Source organism: Alosa alosa, chromosome 21 (assembly GCF_017589495.1).
Source record: "Alosa alosa isolate M-15738 ecotype Scorff River chromosome 21, AALO_Geno_1.1, whole genome shotgun sequence".
NCBI lineage: Eukaryota > Metazoa > Chordata > Actinopteri > Clupeiformes > Clupeidae > Alosa > Alosa alosa.
The window spans coordinates 5,069,151-5,089,062 of record NC_063209.1 but is presented as its reverse complement, the minus strand read 5'-3'; the positions used below and the strand labels follow the sequence as shown (position 1 = coordinate 5,089,062).

Genomic DNA, 19,912 nt, shown 5'->3' with positions numbered 1-19,912 from the left:
TTAGAGGAACAAGAGCCAAGTCATTATGTTTAAGCCCACCAAAAGCGTAAATAAATCCTTGGGTGGATAATATTGGACTGCACATTGCATGGCTATGGACAATGTATATAAGAGGAGCATAACTATCACCCCTTTGTGAAAGTGTGTGTGTGTGTGTGTGTGTGTGTGTGTGTGTGTGTGTGTGTGTGTGTGTGTGTGTGTGTGTATGTGTGTGTGTGTGTGTGTGTGTGCGCACGTGTGCATGTGTGTGCATGCGTATGTGTACATTTTATACTGCTTTAGCTTGGAGGTTATGTTTTGATGAATAAAGGTTAGAGTTAAGGTTAGTGTAAGGGTCAGAGATAGGGTTAGTGTAAGGGTCAGAGTTATTGTTGGCTAACCTACGTCAAACCTAAACCAAAATACTTCTGGTCGCTATGACCCAAAAGGTTAGATCTTTCTTATTTTAACTAGATTGTTTTTAAATATAAAATGTAGCATATCTTGATTTGATTGATTTTGATTGGATCCAAAATTATCAATAAGCTTTAAAGTGCAACCACATGCATTGTGTCACTAGAAATCAAATGCCAGTAGTCCACTTTAGATACTTAAGACCCACTCCTTTACCTTTTCAGCAGTCACATATAAGGCTACCTCTAACCTGGCCTGACCCCTGACCCCACATAAAGACCTAAACCCTAATGGCCATCTCACTCCCTCAATGGCCACTCTCCCTTTTCCTCAGACTGAGCCTATATGTAGTGCCTGGGAAATGCAAATAGCGTGTGACTAAAACAAGCTAAATAAGAAATATGGGCATACAGCAGGGAATTGTAACTAAATAGTAGCTTTAGGATATTTTCCAGACCGAATAACCATCTGTTGCCATGTGTGCTTTTAGTGGCTGTTAAAATGCTTACAGTAGAAACTTTTTTCTCTGTGTGCTGTGTATAAATGACATTTTATGCAAGACAGCTTGCCCTAATTTCCGACTATACAACTTTATATCAGGCATGTGCCATCAGTGTGCAACTGTGAATTTATCAATGTTGGGTTAATATAGATGTTTTGCAACATGGACACATAACTATTTATATTTATAAGATTAATGCAAATACTTTAATGTAATACTGAATACTTACTGTAGTAGCTGAATGGATATTCAGATGTCACTTGGACTCTTCCTGGTTATGTAGTTAACTCCTTAAATGTATGAATATCAGTAAAATGCATTAACGTGAACCAATCAGGAAATATCCAATAAGACAGTCATCCATCATGTCTGCAAATCTGGCATATATACTGTAACCAGGAAGTGGACTCCTGCAGCGTGTCTGTGTGCTGCAGAAGTTAGCATGAACTGCTAGCATCACATCCAGTGGCTTTAAATACAGTATTAATCCAATGGGCACCATGGAGGTCCTGCTGCGTTAACCACTTTCCTGAGAGTCATTAATCAGTGTCGCCATCATGTGTCGTGTTTGCTAAAGGAGCCATAAGTGACAGTGATAAGTGATCCTGTCCTTGTTTCAACATCAGCCTTAATACAGTGAGCCTCACACATAATCATCCGAGGACAATGCCAGTGCCACTCTCAATGAACAAGACTGTCAGGGAATTCAATGGGAGAACAATCTACAGCATTAACAATTTAAATGTCACTGCCAAGAAACGGGTGCTGAAGGTTGACACTGCAATGATACTGCTGTTCTTTTTTTGAATACTGCAACCTCCAAAACCTATCCTTCATTATAAAATGGAGTCGCAGTGACATTGCTCAAGTAGAGTGCGGAGGACACGCAGCTTCAGTCGACTTACAGGTGTCATCATACACCTGCATAATGATTCTCTCATGTCGCGCACTGTCAAAGTGAAGCAAGCTCAGTAAAATACTTCCATTATTATGACCTTGTCTTAACACACCATAGTTTCAACTTCCACTCAACATCTAATATGTTATTTCAAACTATGAACATAAACAGTTGTTTTCTTACTACATAACCATTGAATGATATAATATCCATACGATTTCAAGAAAACATGAAAATTGCCTTCTGCTGTCAGTTTTTTGAAAGTGAAGTGTTTTTTTCCTCTGTCTTTAAATGCAAGCAATTGTCACAGAATGTTTTTGCACTGTCTGATTCATTACCCGTCTCTTGGAGTTCTGTGTCATAACCCCCCTCTTCTTTTTGTTGTGTTATGACTGATTGTCTCACCGTGTTGGGCTGAAATGTGTGTGTCTGGCCATCGTAGATGCACTCATCACAGTCAAGGAAATCTGCTGTCAAAATGGTACATTACAACGGAGGATGAGAGGAACTTTATTTAATCTCCTCATAGGAAGCTCTTTTTGAACTGTTTCCTTACTTTCAAGTCAACCTTGCTAAGCATTTCACTTAAAGTTATTTTGTCTGCTGGAAATTGCATTATTTGATGTTGCTTTTGTCTCAGAGACTGCTAATGTGAAGCATATGAGGTGAAATTGTATCCTCACTCTCCTTTTCACATGCCAGTGTGCTCCAGTGAGATCTGATTATTAAGTTAGATGTTGATTTATTATGGGGGTTGTCCTTCAACCATGCCTGCTTCCAGGGAATACTTTGAAAAACACTGACTGCATTTTTTTGCGAAAGCATACCTAATTGAATTTTAATACGTAATTAAATTAAGCAATGAATCAGTTCATCTCCCTCTGCACCTGACCATCCAGCTCTCCAAAGCATTGGCAGCCAACTATGATGAAATTACGAATTGGGAGGACGAAATGATACTGGATGACTGCTTATATGGGACAAGCCCAAGCCTCGATCTCTGAGGGCCCTCAAAAGGCAGAGTTCTTTACCATAAACCCAGGAAGTCCCCAAGCACCCACACAGTAGGTACTGTATAGCTCTGAACATTGGGGCTTGATTACTACACAGGTCCTTTGTATAAAGCATTTGGATGCAGAGGTGTAAAATCCCCAGTACCACCTACCCCCAAATGTGTGTTTGACTGTGTGTCTGTGTGTGTGTGTGTGTGAGAGAGAGAGAGAGAGAGAGAGAGAGAGAGAGTATGGTGGGCTGGAAAGAGTCTGATGGGGCGGGGCGGGGATTCTGCCCACAGGAAACACACTTGGCCGGGCCCAGCCCACACAAACACAGAGCAGCCGGGCCTCGTGGTGAAGAACCCAATAAGCCTGGAATAACTCCCCTAAATAAATCCTCTAGAACCATTACTGGGGACTCCTGCCTCTGCATAATGTGATGGGCAAAGGGAGCATTGATGAACTTTTTTAATTATTACACCGCCTGGGAATTTGACACTGCCAGCTCAGGGATCCTTGCCGTCAGGCATTTCAGCTTTTTTTTTCCCACCTCCCTTTTTAATTCACCCAATTTGTTGGACCGAATGAAACACTGAAAGGTTAGAGAGTGGAGTAATTAACAGCACGGAGCCTAATGTAATCAGGAGGGGATGGTACATTCCATGAGGATCAATACTGGTCTTTGAGTGTAGGTTGGGTGGGGAATTGTTCAAGGAAATGTCAACCACTTAATAGTAATAAGCTGATGAAAAGGCAGGAGACCCACATGTAGGAAAGGGAGATGGCTTTGAATATGAATAGAGATGTCAGTATTCTATGTCTATTCAACAGAATCAAGGAACTTATGTGTGATTAATATGGTTAGAAGATATGTCTCTGTGAGAAGGCCTTGTCCAAATATTAATATACTGTATATCTACTATAAAAGGATAAGAAACCCTTTATTTATGCTCAACAAAGTATGCATACAAAATTCGAGGTAAAAGTGCTGCAATATTTTTCTACTTTAAATATACATGTAAACACCATGGAGTGTGGCATATGTATTATGTCATCTTTTATGTTGACCTAACACTTAGCAGAAATATTTATGCTTCTGCACCATCATAAGTGGTGAAGAGAGTGGCGCAGAGCCAACACATACTTAGTTAAGGAGCTAGAGTGACCTTTGAGAGTGCTAAGAAATGCCTGTAAAACAATGAACCTGTGAAATATGCTCTTGATAAAATGAGAAAGGGCAATCATTGGGACAACTGGCTTGCAGGGTTCTTGTAGAATGCCAGGATAACTAGTTTTCAGTTTACATTGCATGTGCATGATGACAGCAAAACATAAATAACCATATGTGTTAAAAAAAACAACAACCAACAGACGAATACAACAACAAATACAGATACATAAATAGAATATTCCCAGAGCAGAATTTAAGGTCAGGAAATTACAGTGTATGGCAGTTGTCATCAGTCTCTGTACTGCATGTGTATGTGTGTGTGTGTGTGTGTGTGTGTGTGTGTGGGGGGGGGGGGTGGTTTGTGTGATTGTGTGCATTCTGTGTGTATACGCCTGCACAGGTGGGTGGCGGGCTCTTTGGGAATATGTGCCCAGCAAGGCGCGCTGAGATATTGAGCTTCCGATGCTGTGCGCCGTATTTCACATCCACCGATACCGCGAGCATAAACAAGGCTTCCCCCGGAAAACCCGCTTGATAGCAGGTCACATGATCTCCTCACCTCCACTTAACAGCTGAGGTAGAAGTCCGAGGCCCGCCTGACAGTTCCGCAAGGCTGAGCTGCCATGACAGGCCGCGCTTGACGGTCATTTCACCGAATTCACACATTGAGCCCTCCTGCTGCTCCGCCTGCCAAGGAGCTGCACACCACGACTGCAGTGAAATGAAGCCGCCACTCTGGCAGCCAGAAACACAAAACTGGTCTTTTCTCCAATATTTGGACAAATGCTGTTTGACTCCATCAAGGAGCTTTTTGACGTGAAGGGGCCTAAATTTGTGTTCACAAGGACAAGTTGAAGGTCAGCAGTGTGTGAGCGGTGTGTGAACGTGTATTCTGAGGAGTTAATGAGAGTTCTGAGAGGAATTGTGTTAACGGTATTAAAGCGGGCATCAACGTTCATCACGACCTGGGTGGCCTACTCCAGAAATAGCTTGAATTTGACTAATGTTGTTCTCATTTTCTGATCAGAGGATTAACGAGTTGGTCAGCCTCAATGCTCATTGCAAAGAGCCAGGGCCAGTGCTGTTTCAGTTTTCTCAACATGTTAGATGTTCAAATATTCAGGTGTTCAAATGCTTCACATTTTATAGAGCATAATGCAAATTCCACAAACATAAACCCATCAATAATTCCATTTTCTTTAGTGGATTAAATGCTGGAAAGAGCCGTTGGAATTTTGGTTCCCATGGCCACCGACAAGGAAAAGATATCATTCTCCAGAACACACACACACACACACAGACACACACACACACACACACACAAAATATGTCCAGCAAAGGCATCTGAGTTGAGGGCCGGAATTAGTCCCTAATGGTATTTCTACATGCCAAGTCTTAAGAGGCAGGTTGGATGAGTGAACTGTTGAAGGACACATTGTATAAGTAGTCCCCTGAGATTTCAAACCCCTTAGTAATAATTTTCCTTTCACAACGGGGTCACTTTTACACTTTACAAGGACATATGAAACAACAGGGCAACACTGGTGAACAATTTATTATATTCATTAATATCTTTGTCCAGTTGTCATGCTATGTTATACGAAGAGTTCTCTCATTTTCAGTTGAAATAGTACAAAGAGTATAGCCTGGGTGTTCCCATGCTGCCTTGCGCGCGATTTGATTCACGCTGCTAAGGCAGCCTGGAGACCATGGAGCAAATTTTCGCCTGAGATAGGGAACCAATCACAGAACAGGGGGGAAAGCAAGACGATGATGAGCTATGCACAGACGCATTTGATAGACATCCGTGGCACCCAATAAACGGATCCGGGCATTTTTTTCAAATACGAGAAAATGAACGTTTGGTTCCCAGACCACGTCTCATTGAGAAGTGGTGGTGCTAGCCAGGCTACAAAGAGTATGTATCTGATTTCTCTTTGCATAAAACATTGTGGGAGATCAAACTGCAAACTAAGAATGGCTAGAATTGAATGGGAATTATTCTTGATACCCTTCAAATACATTTTGACTGAGTTGGTGCAATAAAAATCACAGAATGTGATATGAGACGTTGCTTGTCTAGCAGCTCTACAAATTATGTAAAACAATCTTGAACAAATGCAATTTAAACCCAGTATTAAAAGAAAAAAGTAAACTTTGCTAACAAAAAAACTAAATGTATCTCTTTGTTCATATTCATAAAGACTGTCATACTGAGGGGCATTTATTTCACCATGCTGTCTGTTTGGATAACAGCACACACGAGACCAGCAGGATTGGAAAATTGTGTCAAAAATGTAACATGACTTTAAATTCATGGCATTCCTTTTCTCCCTCAAAAAAGGCAAGTGCAGTTGTGGGCATATATTAGCTATTTTGTTTTGAAATATTTCAGTGTTTTGACTGAAAACAGACTTTCCTCCAATCAACCATGCATTCCATTGACTGCTGTCAAGGGATACAGATAAAAATGGTTAGAATGTCCAGCCCATCATGTGGCCTATCACCATCTCTCATTTGAATTGCATGTCTGTGTTAATCAGGGTAATAGACACCCCCCCCCCCCCATCCCTCTCATTTGAAGAGTAAATTGTGGCTATGAGTGTGCCATTCTGGGAATTCCACAATATGCTGACAGGAATGGAATATACTGTATGAGCGAAAATTAATGTGGGCAATGACCTGTAAGAATCTCCCTCTGTGTTCATCTGTGATTACTCACAAAAATAATGCCCCAATTGCATCATTATCATCTAAAAATCCTACCCATTAATGCATACCCAGACTATCTTACCAAATGCAAATGCAAATGCAAAAAGGTTAATGCAAAGTCAGGCGTAAATTGTGGGCTTGCTCACTGTCATGCACAATATTACATAGGAAGTATCCCGATACTAAGTATCTCGGAGACATATCCATATATTTATTCATAGGAGAGGAGACAGTCTCAAGGTTGGAATAAATTGGGAGCTAGAGACACAACACAATAAGCCTTGGTGTTTTTAATCAATTATTAATCCAATATTTTAATGATCAGAAAGCTTGGCATGATCAAAGCCTCAGTTCATGCCTCTCTGCCTCAGTTCTCTCAGACACACTTCTCGTCTTTGATGTGCTTCGCCAACAAATGCACTTATCTCCACATTTCACTCCCAGGCATGTATGTGGGGGCTTTGAAACCGCTGGTCTGGAGAGGCCCTTGCCAAGAGGCTAGGGTCACTGACCTGCTCCATCGTACTGGATCTCATGTACAATTCTGGGCTCCAGCAGCCTCTGGTCTGTGTAGGCAAGTTTTGCCAGTGCAGGAACTTCAGTATTGTTACTTCAGTTTATTTGTCTTTCATGAATGCTTACCATCCTTACAAGATATTTCCCATAATAGTGGACTACAACTAACCATGGGTCTACACAAGTGTGTAATTTCAGTGTCAGTTTCAGTGCAGTGAGGATGTTTTTGTTAATTGTCTTGGTTGTTTCTGATCTGCTGTCATGATTACAAATTCATTTTAATGTTTATGTTCATGTTCACGATTGCTTTGATGCTTATGTCAACTCTGACACCACGTTTTCAAACAATTATCGCGCAAGTCTAAACTAAAGCATGCTTGCAAAAGGCTCTTACTCTCTCAAAACATGTAAAACATGCAGCAAAAGCAAATTTAGCCTCCAAACAACATCTTGTAGTCTAATCACTGTGTGATTTCAATAAATCATTACACACTGGACAGCAAAATACAAAACATAGTTCTCAAAATGTGCCGATCCATACTTGCAAGCAACACAGAACAGACATGGTATCTCTTATGGATAATGAATGATTGGTGATTGAAGAATTGTGCACAGGAGATTCACACAGGCATCAGAGATTCAGACTTATGTAAGGAATGTTGACCACCTGTGAATAGATGTTTTCCTTTTGTTTAGCACAGGGAAACCAATAGAGTTTGGGGTCTTTGAATGACATCCGTGTTACTGTTTTACAAAAGGGTGGGAGAAATGGTGTGAGAAATTTGTGTGAACCCAATGGAAACGTGTGAGCACGTTTGCAATGAAAACGTGTGAGCACATTTGCAAAACTGTAAGTTGTTATTCAGTTATTAGGCTTTTAAACCTAAATACAGTTTCTCAAGTTTGTTTACATGCTTCAAGCTTATTTTTTATTTTCCATAAACTATGGTTTAGCAAAATAATTTGTTAAGTAAAAATGATCTCTTCCCCACATAATTAAAAATGCACATTCCAGAGATATAGCCACATCAACATTGTATCTGTTGTGGACACTGTTGTGTTGCTGCCGCTTGCCACCCAAACGTTCACGCAGGCAGGTTTCATCCAAAAGTCTTTTGCAGTGGCAACGACCACCACGGTCTAGTTATTGTTGGTCTGTAGTCTCATAAACCAGAATAAGCTAAATGAAATTGATCGGATGCAGGCTACAGTAAATTGGTAGAGCCAGGCCACTACTTTCAGCAGACTAGCCTAGCCTACTCTATCTCACCACTGGTAAGTGAATGGCTTATCACAATCATATCAGCAAAAATATCAGAAGTTAGATGAAATCTCTGTAGGCTAGGCTATGTCCCTTTATGGTGTTGTTGACCTATTTCAACAACTATTAATTTACCAAAAGTAGCCTACTATAGGGCTGGCCTAGCTATTAGGTTATTACAGGATAGCCGCATGTTTTTTTTTTTTCTTGCTCATAATTCTTGTGCAATAGGTTAAATGACTCTTTTTCATAGACAGCAAGTGCCAACGTGAGGCTAAGTGATTCAGTCAAATATTTGCCAGCAGTTAAACAGCATTTACTGGAAGTTTTACAGGCTAGACGATTTATTCGCACGCTTTTGAGGCACACATGGTTAATCCATTCAAATAAGAGAAGCTAATATACCGGCTGTTGTAACTTGTCCATAATAGCCTCTTTTTCTCCAGTGATTCCTAAAGGGTTGACACTAACAGCTGGGTTATTGTCATTTCTTGCAAATGCCAAATAAATCGTGCAGTAGCCTATGTATAAGAAATCTAATTCATATTTGGAAACCTGTTCATGTGCGTCAAATTTGGTTGCAGCAACTTTCAAAAAACAGAGCAACTTTCAACAGTCACAGTAGGCCTACACATAGCATAGGCCTAGTCAGTTATTGTGCTAGTGAAACATCCAATCTCCCATAGCAATACGGTCAACCATAGTAATAGATGATCCCATACCTAAGTTACCACCACATTTTTGTGGAAACTGTCAGCTTAGAACTTGTATTGCTGCATTTTAACTCTCTCAGATATGCCAAATTAGGATAGGCCCCAAGCCACTAGGATGATGACATAATTCACTCTACACACATATCAATAGCTTGTGTTAGCTGGATGCAGTAAAAGCCAAGGATGCTTTATTGAGATCCTAAGCTTGTGTATCATTCCAAATGTGCTGGGTCTGAGCCTTTGTGAGCTATTTCTTTTTCAATTAAATTTAAATACAACATTCTGTCACCCGATGCAAGGGCATAGCACACATTAACTCTCCACACAAGCAGAACCGGCTGGAAGGACTCCCCGTTGTGAGAGCACAGTTCCATTCATAGCTTTAACCTAATGAGCTAATTAATTTGTTGATTACTATTTTCTGCCTCAAGTTGGATTGTCACATGGCAGTGTTTGTCTCTGTGAAGAACCAAATCATTCAAGGGTAATACATTTAGTGATGACTCCAATTGGAGTCAACACTCAGAAAATGTGGAACTCCCACAAAGAGAAGGAAGTTTATTAACAACTGGCAGTTGCACACAAACAGCAATTTTGTTTTCGGAAGAGAGATAGTATGTCTCAAGATGGCATACAAATAAACCTCTTCTGAAGCTCCTTTGACAGAGATGGTTGGTGTCAAAATCAGTTACCTAAATGGCACACGCGACTATAAATAGGCTATGTTGACTAGTTGTCGAAATAAATGGTCTCTTTGGAGAATAAATTAATCCCAACTTTTAATAAATTCATTAGTTTATCACTGACTAGAGAAAGACTATTTTTGACACTTAAGGAGATAAATTCAAAATGTCTTCATTGTTTGAAGTGTAGCATTATCTATTGGTATATAGAGAAGGGATGTCTCAAACTGCACAACAATGGAAACGGCGCTCCTGTCTTAACGATCTCTTCACCCTCCTCATCATCATCTTCTTCACATTAAGGGTGGAGGCCTTGTACTTGGGTACAGTTAATGCAACTCAAAGTAACTTATTCAAAAGGGGCTTAATACGAACATTTCAATATTTGATGGATCCCAGTTGTTTACAGTAGTGCCACTCATTTTGTCTGTCCCGTGATGTGTTGTGTAATGAGGTAGTGTGTGATTGGATGTACAATGGCACACGAGACCCTGCTGTGACAATGTACTCTGTAGCTTAGAGGACCTGACAGTCCACATCACTCACCCCAACCAGGCTGTACATCTAATGCGCCTTCGTCACATCGCCACTGAAGACCGGGGCTGAGAGCGTTCTGTGTGATTTGTTGATTTGTTGACATGAATACTTTGCTTCCCGTTCACTTGCAGATCAAAAGACATAACCATCATTTCACCTCCTGCAGTTCTACCCATTTTCTCTTCATCATCGTTGCTTCTCTCCATCCCATTTATCTCTCGTTTGTGCGTGGCAAGTTGTGCCGTTGGATTTTTGTGCGCACGGAACAAAGTAAACAAAATCAGTGATTAAAAATTAAATGCCGTTATTTCTTTCGGAGCTATTACCGGGGTCCCCCGAGAGAGAATATTACGTTGCTGCCTTGTAGGCATCTTTTGTTCCCAATCTGGAGGCTTGTCACTATTTATTGTTAATTTTTGATGGTTCATTTGATATTCTGTGCTCTTTCTCTGACATGCATAGATGGCTTCATCAGTCTGTCACTTATTGCTTGTTAGGCCTAAGTCGTGATGTCAGGTTCTCACGGCACAGGCAATGCATTTCACCACAAGGTATGTCAGGGAGCTAATTCAGTAATCATACTTGACTGGAATCCCAGACTACAGAGTCTCCATTTGAAATCAATATATAGTCACAATAAACAAGCAAAGTCATGCCTTAAAACTGGCACATATTGGTGGAGGATGATGATTAGATTGAAATGCCTGGCTTTTTGTTATTGTGTAAGTTTTTGCCATTTTTGAAGTATTTCCATTGTTGTTGCCTTATGGATACGTCTAAGTAGCCTGCTGCTGTAGTATGGTATGTAGTCTTTTATGTAACTGCTGTACAGTGTATGGTACACTTGTGAGCTGTTGTTTTACTTGCTTGTATGTGACACTAATTAACGCAAACAAGACAAAGGGAAGACACGTTGAGATCTTTCCTTAATAGCCTTATGTCCTCCAGCAGACATTTTAAGGTGCCATTATAAAAGCAGTGTGTGTTCACAGTGTCTTGTAGTTTGAAGACTATTCCAAATCAGTGACCTTGTTGGAATCGAGTCTTTGCCTTGCCCTTTGCCTCCACCTTGTAAGTGATATTGCTGAGAGATGTTCTTCCTAATGAGGGTGGCAAATTTTCCATCACATGTTTAACGAGGCGATGGTTATTCAACTCTCTGTTCCCTTTCTTAGCAAGTCCGGTTTTGGCCATTTACCTGTTTAATACAACTTGTTATTTTCAGAACCATCCAAAACAATTTGTTTATAGGAAATGTCACATGGAAATGTACTGTGACTCAGTGTGTTGTGCTAGGGGACAAGCCTGAGAGAGCATTCTTTGTTTGTTTCAAGACTGTCTTTCAAGTTTTTGAAGTACCTCTGTGGATGCTACTTTCATTACTGTCAAGTACTGACCTAGGCAGAGTGGTTATTTGAAAAAAATGAGATTACACACAAATCTTTTGCACTCATTTGCATAATAATGTTTTTATAGTCTAGTTGGGTTTTTGAGAAAGTCCCTTTTTATTCTTTTGTTAATTTGCTGCTGTTTTGGGATGCACTGAGGTCTAGTTTTTTGTGGAATCTTGACAATCTAATGTCCTTGTAAAAAGCGGTGGTCTTTCGAATCTCAGCCGTTCAACACTTGGGTGTCATAATGGTAGACGACATCATAGACATCAGGCTTCTTTTTGCAGAAAGACTACAGAGTGTTTTCACCTCAAACAAGCCAGCCTCTTTCCTCCAAAGCTGTAGACTTTTGCACCATCTGCGTGTTTATTTTCTGATAAAAATGCTCAAATTAATCAAATATTTAGTGTAGTCCATCTTCTGAACCATTTTTCGTGTTGCAGAACACATTGCTTTTTTCGCCATGCCTTATCAGAACATCAAATTTGAATGAGTGATTAAAATATCCCTCCAAGTACAATAAAGCAAGTGGACACTGACAGTGTTAAGAAAATAAAGTGGAAAATATACAGCCGTTTACTTTGCAGGGTGCTGTGATAAAACAGGGCACTGCTCATATGCCCCCCCTCCCTAAACAGCCGCTGCGAGGATATCTGGAGAGCTGCCTGCTGGTGCTTTGCTGGTTTGTGAGCAGCAGCAAACGAGAAAATTAACCATAATGCTATTTCATGGTGCTCCACTGTTGGAGATCACTCCTGCCTGGATCTGCAGTGGCTAGATGGGGCGAGAGCAGCAGCAGGACTGCGGGTCACTCGGCATGAGCGCTCACATATTAGTTAGCTTCTCATCTTCTATTCATGGGTACAAGATTTAAGCTGCCCAGAAAAATAAAACTGATGATGATCCCGCATTCAGGAATTGGCAAGGGAATGAGGAGAAAACTGTTAAGAAGCTAAAGTAGATGAGGGGGGCAGAATGGCGTGAAGGTTCCAGCTCGCTCGGAATCAAAGAAGCATTTATGGTGCATTAGCAGCAGGCTTTCGTGAATTTCCCACCACCCTTGCTTTGAATAATAATGTCACATGTACTGAAGATGCCTGAATAGAGATGAGTTGAGATGTTCCATATGCTTTATGTTTTCCTGTACCTCACGTCCTTACAGACAAAACAATCTGTACTAGATGAAAGCATTTCACATCTTATTTCTTCCAAGAGACAAACTAGTGTTGTTAATGACTTCAACATCTATCAACAAAATTTAGAACGCTGTCAGAAAAGTATGCAGCAAATCACGCCAAAGATAAATTTCTTTACCACAACAATTACTGTACACGGCTCTGCTTTTGTATGCAGAAGCTTTATTCCTGGATGTAGTTATTTTGAGTCGTATAAAAAACTGCATCTAATGCAATCCTCAGACTACAAGACTACTTCTATGCCTATTGCACACGTTTACTTTCTTGATATCCTAAATATTTTCAACTATATCGACCTACCAATCCTGGAATAAACATACTGGCTCATCATTTTATACTGATTCGGTTCTGTTCCTTGTAGGGATGGTGTTTATGAACCATGACATGATTATCCTTATCCCTAACCTGAGTCTGAGAGATGTACTTACATACTCAGCGGTGCCTGATTTTAGGCTTAAACTCTTTCCCAGTGGATGAGAGAGGCTACATGAAAAAATAATCCCATACATCTCTTTTTTTCCCCCCAAAGATCAAACAGGTATGTATGCCACTTAGATCCTATCTCCAGCATGAAGAGCAAATCTCTAGTGAAATACTACACTGTGGTCAGAGTTGATTCATCAAAGACTAAGGGGGGGATTTAGCCTACTATTGTTCCTTGCCAATACACATACACACACACACACACACACACACACACACACACACACACACACACACACACACACACACACACACACACACACAAAGATGTCCACTTCTTTTTGAATTAGACTTATATTCAGACTTTGCATGGAGGAGATGGCGATTCGTTGATCTGTGACTTCCCTGTGGACCAGGTGGCCGCTGTGCTGCCTCCCGTCCTCTCCATTTTAATATGCGGGGCATCTAATCCTCTAACCGATGAATCCGGCTCCATCTGCACATTGTCTGGTTTGCCACCAGCGAGGAGCTTTGGCATGGACTCGCTCGTTGGAGAACTTGGCTTAATTTCCACCCCTCTCTCTTTTTATCTCTCTGCACATACTTTTGATGGCAATGTTTTATCTGGTCAGACAGGCTTTGTTTGGTCTTGATATCTCCTCCAGCAGCTTGTGTTTGCTTTGCTGATTTCTGGCATGTTCTTTAAACAAGTGATAATGCTTCACAAAACATACACACCTTGACATTGACTTTTGAAAAGCATATATTTTACTTATATACACATTAAAACATTACAGAAAGATGAAAGAGGGAAACAATTAATGACCAACTGCGGTTTCTTAGATTGAAAAAGTCCCGATTCTTTAAAATTGTGGTTGTCCTTATTGTCCTTGACAACTGTTTTTAATCATTTCTGGCACTATATTCTGGAATATGTTAAGTAGTTGCAATATAAGTACACAACAGCAGTCTCTGATTTCCAGGGGCTTGGCAATCCTCTCATAGATTTTTTGATAACTGGCGTCCCATTGATCAATTGAAGTTGGCCTCTGTTTTTAAAAAAGTTTGGAGAAAAGGAATCCATGTTTGATTCTCAGGAGACTTATGTAAACTTTTCAAAGCAGCGAGTAGGTCAGACTCTCTCACAAACTTGTTAGTTTGATGAGAGTGTAATTAAAAGTAAAATCACAGCTGGTGTTGTGATGCCTTATTTTTATTCGAATGGCTTGTGAATAATAGACCGTGATTCTCATGCAACATTCTGTCGCTCTGTCAGCTGTTGTCATCAGTAAACTACCCAGCAACCCACTCCTGTTCAAGTTCATGGGACTGAACAGTTGCCTCACTCCTGGTTAAAATCCACAAATTATATGGAGAGGTGTATTTTGTTTTACAAATGTTTGCCTAAAATGCAAAACAGGACCAACTGTTGTCTGTTTTCAATTGAACAGTGTGGCACTAAAACCAGTATATTTTCAGTGACAGACCACAAGACAAAGGGAACATTATCCTACAACACTGTACACCACACAAGCCAGGCTCTCTAGTATCAAATACAAGCTTAGTCAGCCAAAAAAAAAATGAAAAAAAATCTTTATGTTATGTGTGTCAGACACACATAGCCATTTCATCAGTTACTGTAATACAAGATATTTTGATTAAAAATCTTGTTATGTGCAAAAAAGGTGTGACCACCAGTCTTGTGTTAGGATATATGATATGTATATCTTATCTCATTGTCAGGCAGGCCTGTGATGCAATAGGCTGTGTGTTTTTTGTCAGTTGTTAGTGTTTTTTCCTAAGCCTCAGAACGTCTGATGTTATAGAGGGAGTGGGAGGACAAGAGGAGTAAAGCTACCCTAAGAAAATGAATTTACACCCTGACTACTAATTGTGAGGATTTTGTTTGAGGAATCCTGCTGATAGCTGTTAATTTCACTGTTAAGCTGTTTTGAGATCTGTTTTTTGGCAGTGTGTGGCATTCATCTGCTGCCAAGATGTCTCTGCCACCCATTCTTCAGTCTGCCTTATCAAAAGACGTTGAGGAGTTTATCTGTGTGCCTCAACAAACACATTTGCACTGATTGCTGAAACTCAAAAGAACGTTGCATTAGCTGAAGTAGTCACAGAAAAAAATCATTTGATTTATTTAGAAGTCAATTTTTCTGTGACTGCTGATGTGGCAAATGAAGATGTTTGGGGATGAATGAAATGCTTCTTTGATACCTGGCCAAAGAGCAATTATTTCTTAAGTGTGCAGGAGGGGGAGGAAAACAGTGAAGAGAAAAAGAGTCAGACACACAATGGGGAAATACAGGCAGAATAAATGGTTTGAATTTACCGCCTAATGCCTGCGACACAGAATGGAAAATGTCTCCTGCCCAATTTCACAAAGAATCGAGAAAGTCGGTTCTCAGAGTTGCCTTTGGCTGTTTCCCTAGTTCCACCAAATTGAGTGTCTGCAAAAAGGTCACGAACACAAACCACTCCGGCTCTCCAGAGAGATGGTGTGTTCCAGCTTTGAACATGAAAATCTACATACATTTCTCAGGCCTGCCAGTTGAAAGCCTCTGCATCTCCCAAACTAGGCCACTGTGTCACAGGTTCAGCGTGGTGAAACTCACTGAATATTTAGAATAACTGTGGGCAAATTACAATCAGTTTAAATCTGAGCAGATGTTGAAGTCACACAGGGGGTGAATGTTTGGTGGTGGAGTCTGGATCTTTGTTAAACTTGAAATAAAATAAGCCGCAGAGATGAATTTTCCACAGCGGACTCCCATCTCAATACCAACCAAAGTCATTAAGATTTAATTAAAAAACCTTTAATTAGAAACCTTTAAAATGAGACTGATTAACTTGTTTTAAGTATTGTGGGATTTAATGATCATCTTAATAGGCCGTTGTAATAATTGTAGGTTTTGGTTTTGTCTTTTGGTATTGATACAGTATGGTATTGTATTTCAGTGGCCTAAATGGACATTATATTCACAAAAAATCTTTTCCATGATACTTTTACTTTTCTTCATGTCCAAGGGATGCATAGGCCTACCTTTGCTTTGTACATATCCACTTCCAAGTCAATTTTATTAAAACAAACAACACTGACTGAGACGAGACCCTCATATATTTAAATCGAACCACATCCACCACCAACACCAAATATTGTTTCTAGGTCCGTTTGTTTGTTTTTCGGATCAACCATTGATGTGTCTGTATCTCTTGTGCTTCTTGCAGACGCAACGGCGAGTGACATTTCACCTTCCGGACGGCTCTCAGGAGAGCTGCAGCGACAGCGGCCTTGGGGACCACGATCCAGCCAGCACGGCCAGCACCACGCAGCCCCTGCCCCTGGGCTTCCCGCAGGAGGAGTACTACGAGCAGACCTCGCCCAATAGCCGCACCGAGGGAGACGGCAACTCCGACCCCGAGTCCAGTGAGTACTGACCACTAATTCGCAACCCAGGCCCGGCCTCGCCTGTTTATGAGGCGGGATTGGCAGCGGTCCACGCCAGGGGATGAGAGGTTTGCGTCGAGGCCGCGGGTACGTGGCAACAGTTATTGCACGCCTATCAGTTCAGCCGTTGGCTGGCGCTTAGGAAACAGCAGATGTGCTTTGATGCTTCACGCCATATTTTCTCCCTTATTCCTTATGAGGAACTAAAAAAAAACAACAACAGCAGTGGCTTCTTTTGTTTGAGGGGTTGTGATGATGACATTTTCTGTGATGACAATGATTGAAAATTTCAGTTAGAGAGGGTCAGTGGTAAATGCCAGGTGTGGGCTGTGAGCTCTTGGTGTGTAAGGAAAGCTTGTTAGTGAGCTCCCTGCTACGATTGCTTAACGATCGAAGCAGAAGGAGTGGTAACGCTTAGATTTATGGTTTCCTATTTGTATGACCGGCGGGAAAAGTTGTGTGCTGGCGAGGATTTATGGATATCGTCTGTCATGTAAATATTAAGAAGCGGGCGCATTCTGTGACCCAGTGATGAAAAGCCGCTGGTATTTGGCGGGCAGAATGCAGTGGAGCTGTCAAAAGCCAGCACAGGATGCTTTGATTCCGCGGCCATTTCCACACCATAATCAGAAAGCAGTGGGGTGACTCTGATCAGCATAGATCTCTTCATTTTCTGTGTTCTACACATCAATGATATGGGTGAATTACCATAGCATCGCTCAAGTTGTCAGAGGCGACACAATTTGCCCCCCTCCCCCCCAAACTCTTTTTTTTTTTGCGGAAGACAGAACACAGGAGAAATAAATTGCTTGGGTTTCACCTGGAGATCTGCTTTCAGTCTTGGTCATAAATGAGACAATAGCCACTCACATGTCTCCCTCTCTGCATTGCAGCACTGTCTTTGTCAGAGCTCGGTGTGTCAGTGTGTGACTGGAAATGCATGTGAGAATGTGAATGTGTGTGTGTGTGTGTGTGTGTGTGTGTGTGTGTGTGTGTGTGTGTGTTTGTGTGTCCGTGATTCTTGGTAGGCGCTGCTATTTCCATACACATGACTTTGTAATCTTCTGCTTGAGATTAGCTGTTGTGAGGCTAGCCAGTCTTTGGTAATAACCCCTCTGCTGAATGCTGTCCTGATTAAATGGCCGCTACTTCAAATCATCCCCTTTGTATTAGAAAGGGGATGAAAAAAAGACCCTATGTTTTTGTACTTCTGCAACCAATATTTTGAATGGCTGTCATATGGTCATATTTGTGAAGGACCATTCCAAAGAGAATTACTGCATGAGCTTGGCAACAGATGAGGCAGTCATTGTTTTTTAGTTCGGTGATGGCCATGTTACACTGTTGACAGTGATGTCGGCTGCTGTCATTAAAAGATATGTTTCAGATAGCAGCGCACATATGAATATGTAAATGCAGTCCATCAAAATCTCACTACACCCATCAAAATTGACAAAAAAATAAGAAATTATTAATTTCTTCATAAAATATGTAATGGCTGTAGTCTGCTTACAGGGGAGCGTTTGGTGGTTTATTTTAGTTTCCAGAGTGACAGTCTCATGCATAAACATTAACAACCACGGCTGTGATAAATCAAGGACACACCACACGGTTTTTTATTTTTGCTCATTTTCAGAAAGACGCTTGGCCATTGTGCAAGTGTAAACGCGATAGGATCTTGACATGCATTCATCTTGTGGGGGCAGTCCAGAGCTCTGTCACCTAGACCAGTGAGACTGAGGGGTTCCTTAAAAGTTCCTCCAGCCTGAGCAGTGGGAACCTGAACATTACGCCATGCTAGGATAGAAGTCAACCAAGCCTTTCAGACCCATTTCCTTTGCCCAGAAGTTCACTGATAAAACCTGACACTGTAGTCGAGGGTTCAAAAGGAGAGATAGATCCGCTCTCTGTTGACAGACTCTGAGACGAGTGCATTGGAGGCGTAGGAAGCCTGAGACGGATTAGATATGGTTTTATCAATGAGCAGCAAGCAGCGGTGGCTGTGGCAATCGCTTATCTTGTCGTCTCAATTTGAAAAGAGTGAGAACAAGAGAGGGAGAGAGAGAGAGAGGGGGAGAGAGGAGAGAAAAAAGACAGAAAGAGAGGAAAATCAGGGAGCAGAGGAAGACAGAAGGAAAAGGTGAAGTGAAAAGTGAGAATAGGGGTAGAGAAAAAGGATACCGCGACGCTTTTATGTTTTGAAGGGTGGTCTGGGTCTTGGATGTCAACGCACCATGAGTAACTACCTGTGAGAAAGCAGACAATGCGGCCTTGCTGGGACGATGAATTTCTTGACTCCTCTTTAAAACAGCATCTTTATTAGACCACCCACTCCTGAAATAAAGTTCATGTGGCATTTATGTTTCTATTATTTATGAGATGGGAGGCAATTCATTTTATGGCCTCTTTGGCTTTCCTTCCTGGGCTTGCTTTATCCGACTGTCAGCAGTCCCACTCCTGCCACCCTGTACCCTGTGCCTGTCAAACATGCCACTGCCCCTAGCCCACTGGCTAAAAGCTTCAAATTAGCATGGCACACGCCGACTCCACCCAGCCAACCACGGTAACAGATGGCATTAAAATGCACAAATAATTAGCAATTATAATTCCGTCTTACCTATCCCTCTAGGCTGTCACCAAAACCTTTGTGCTGCACATCAAAACACGGGATGCATAGACATATATGGACAGTTTGGATCGCCATGGAAACAAGGAGGCAGGGCATGTGTGTATTTGTTGTCTTCCTTCCAGGTGAACAGGCCGTCCTCCCCCCCTCTCTCCCTCTCTCTCTCCTCTCTCCCTTCCCCATGTCATCTTGATTGTTCAAACAAACTCTGGAATGCTGAGTAGCTCCGTGAAATGTTCCGCACAAGAAAAAGGGTGTCATCTGTCTGAGATTGGGGCGCTCCAACTGCAAACCCTTAATATTTAATTGCCATAGTTGTTGGGAATCATAAATAATTCTCTAATTACAAATACTCTGGCAAAGTGCATCACATTAATTGTGTCAAGACTGTTACATGCAAGAGCTAGTGTCTAGTAGAGAAAATCAGAAAGAAAAAGA

The 19,912-nt window shown here is 41.3% G+C and overlaps 1 protein-coding gene across 2 annotated transcripts in view; it reads left to right on the top strand.

Annotated features, from left to right (window-relative positions):
* The window catches only part of pcdh11 (protocadherin 11), a 126,474-nt gene that overhangs the window by 60,367 nt on the left and 46,195 nt on the right, over positions 1 to 19,912 (top strand). For both annotated transcript variants that reach the window (XR_007192166.1, XM_048231388.1), the window contains exon 5: positions 16,629 to 16,827. Coding sequence is in view for 1 of the 2 variants with exons in the window: in XM_048231388.1 (XP_048087345.1) it covers positions 16,629 to 16,827 (199 nt within the window). In the remaining variant the exon portion in view is untranslated. The remainder of the gene's footprint in view (positions 1 to 16,628; positions 16,828 to 19,912) is intronic.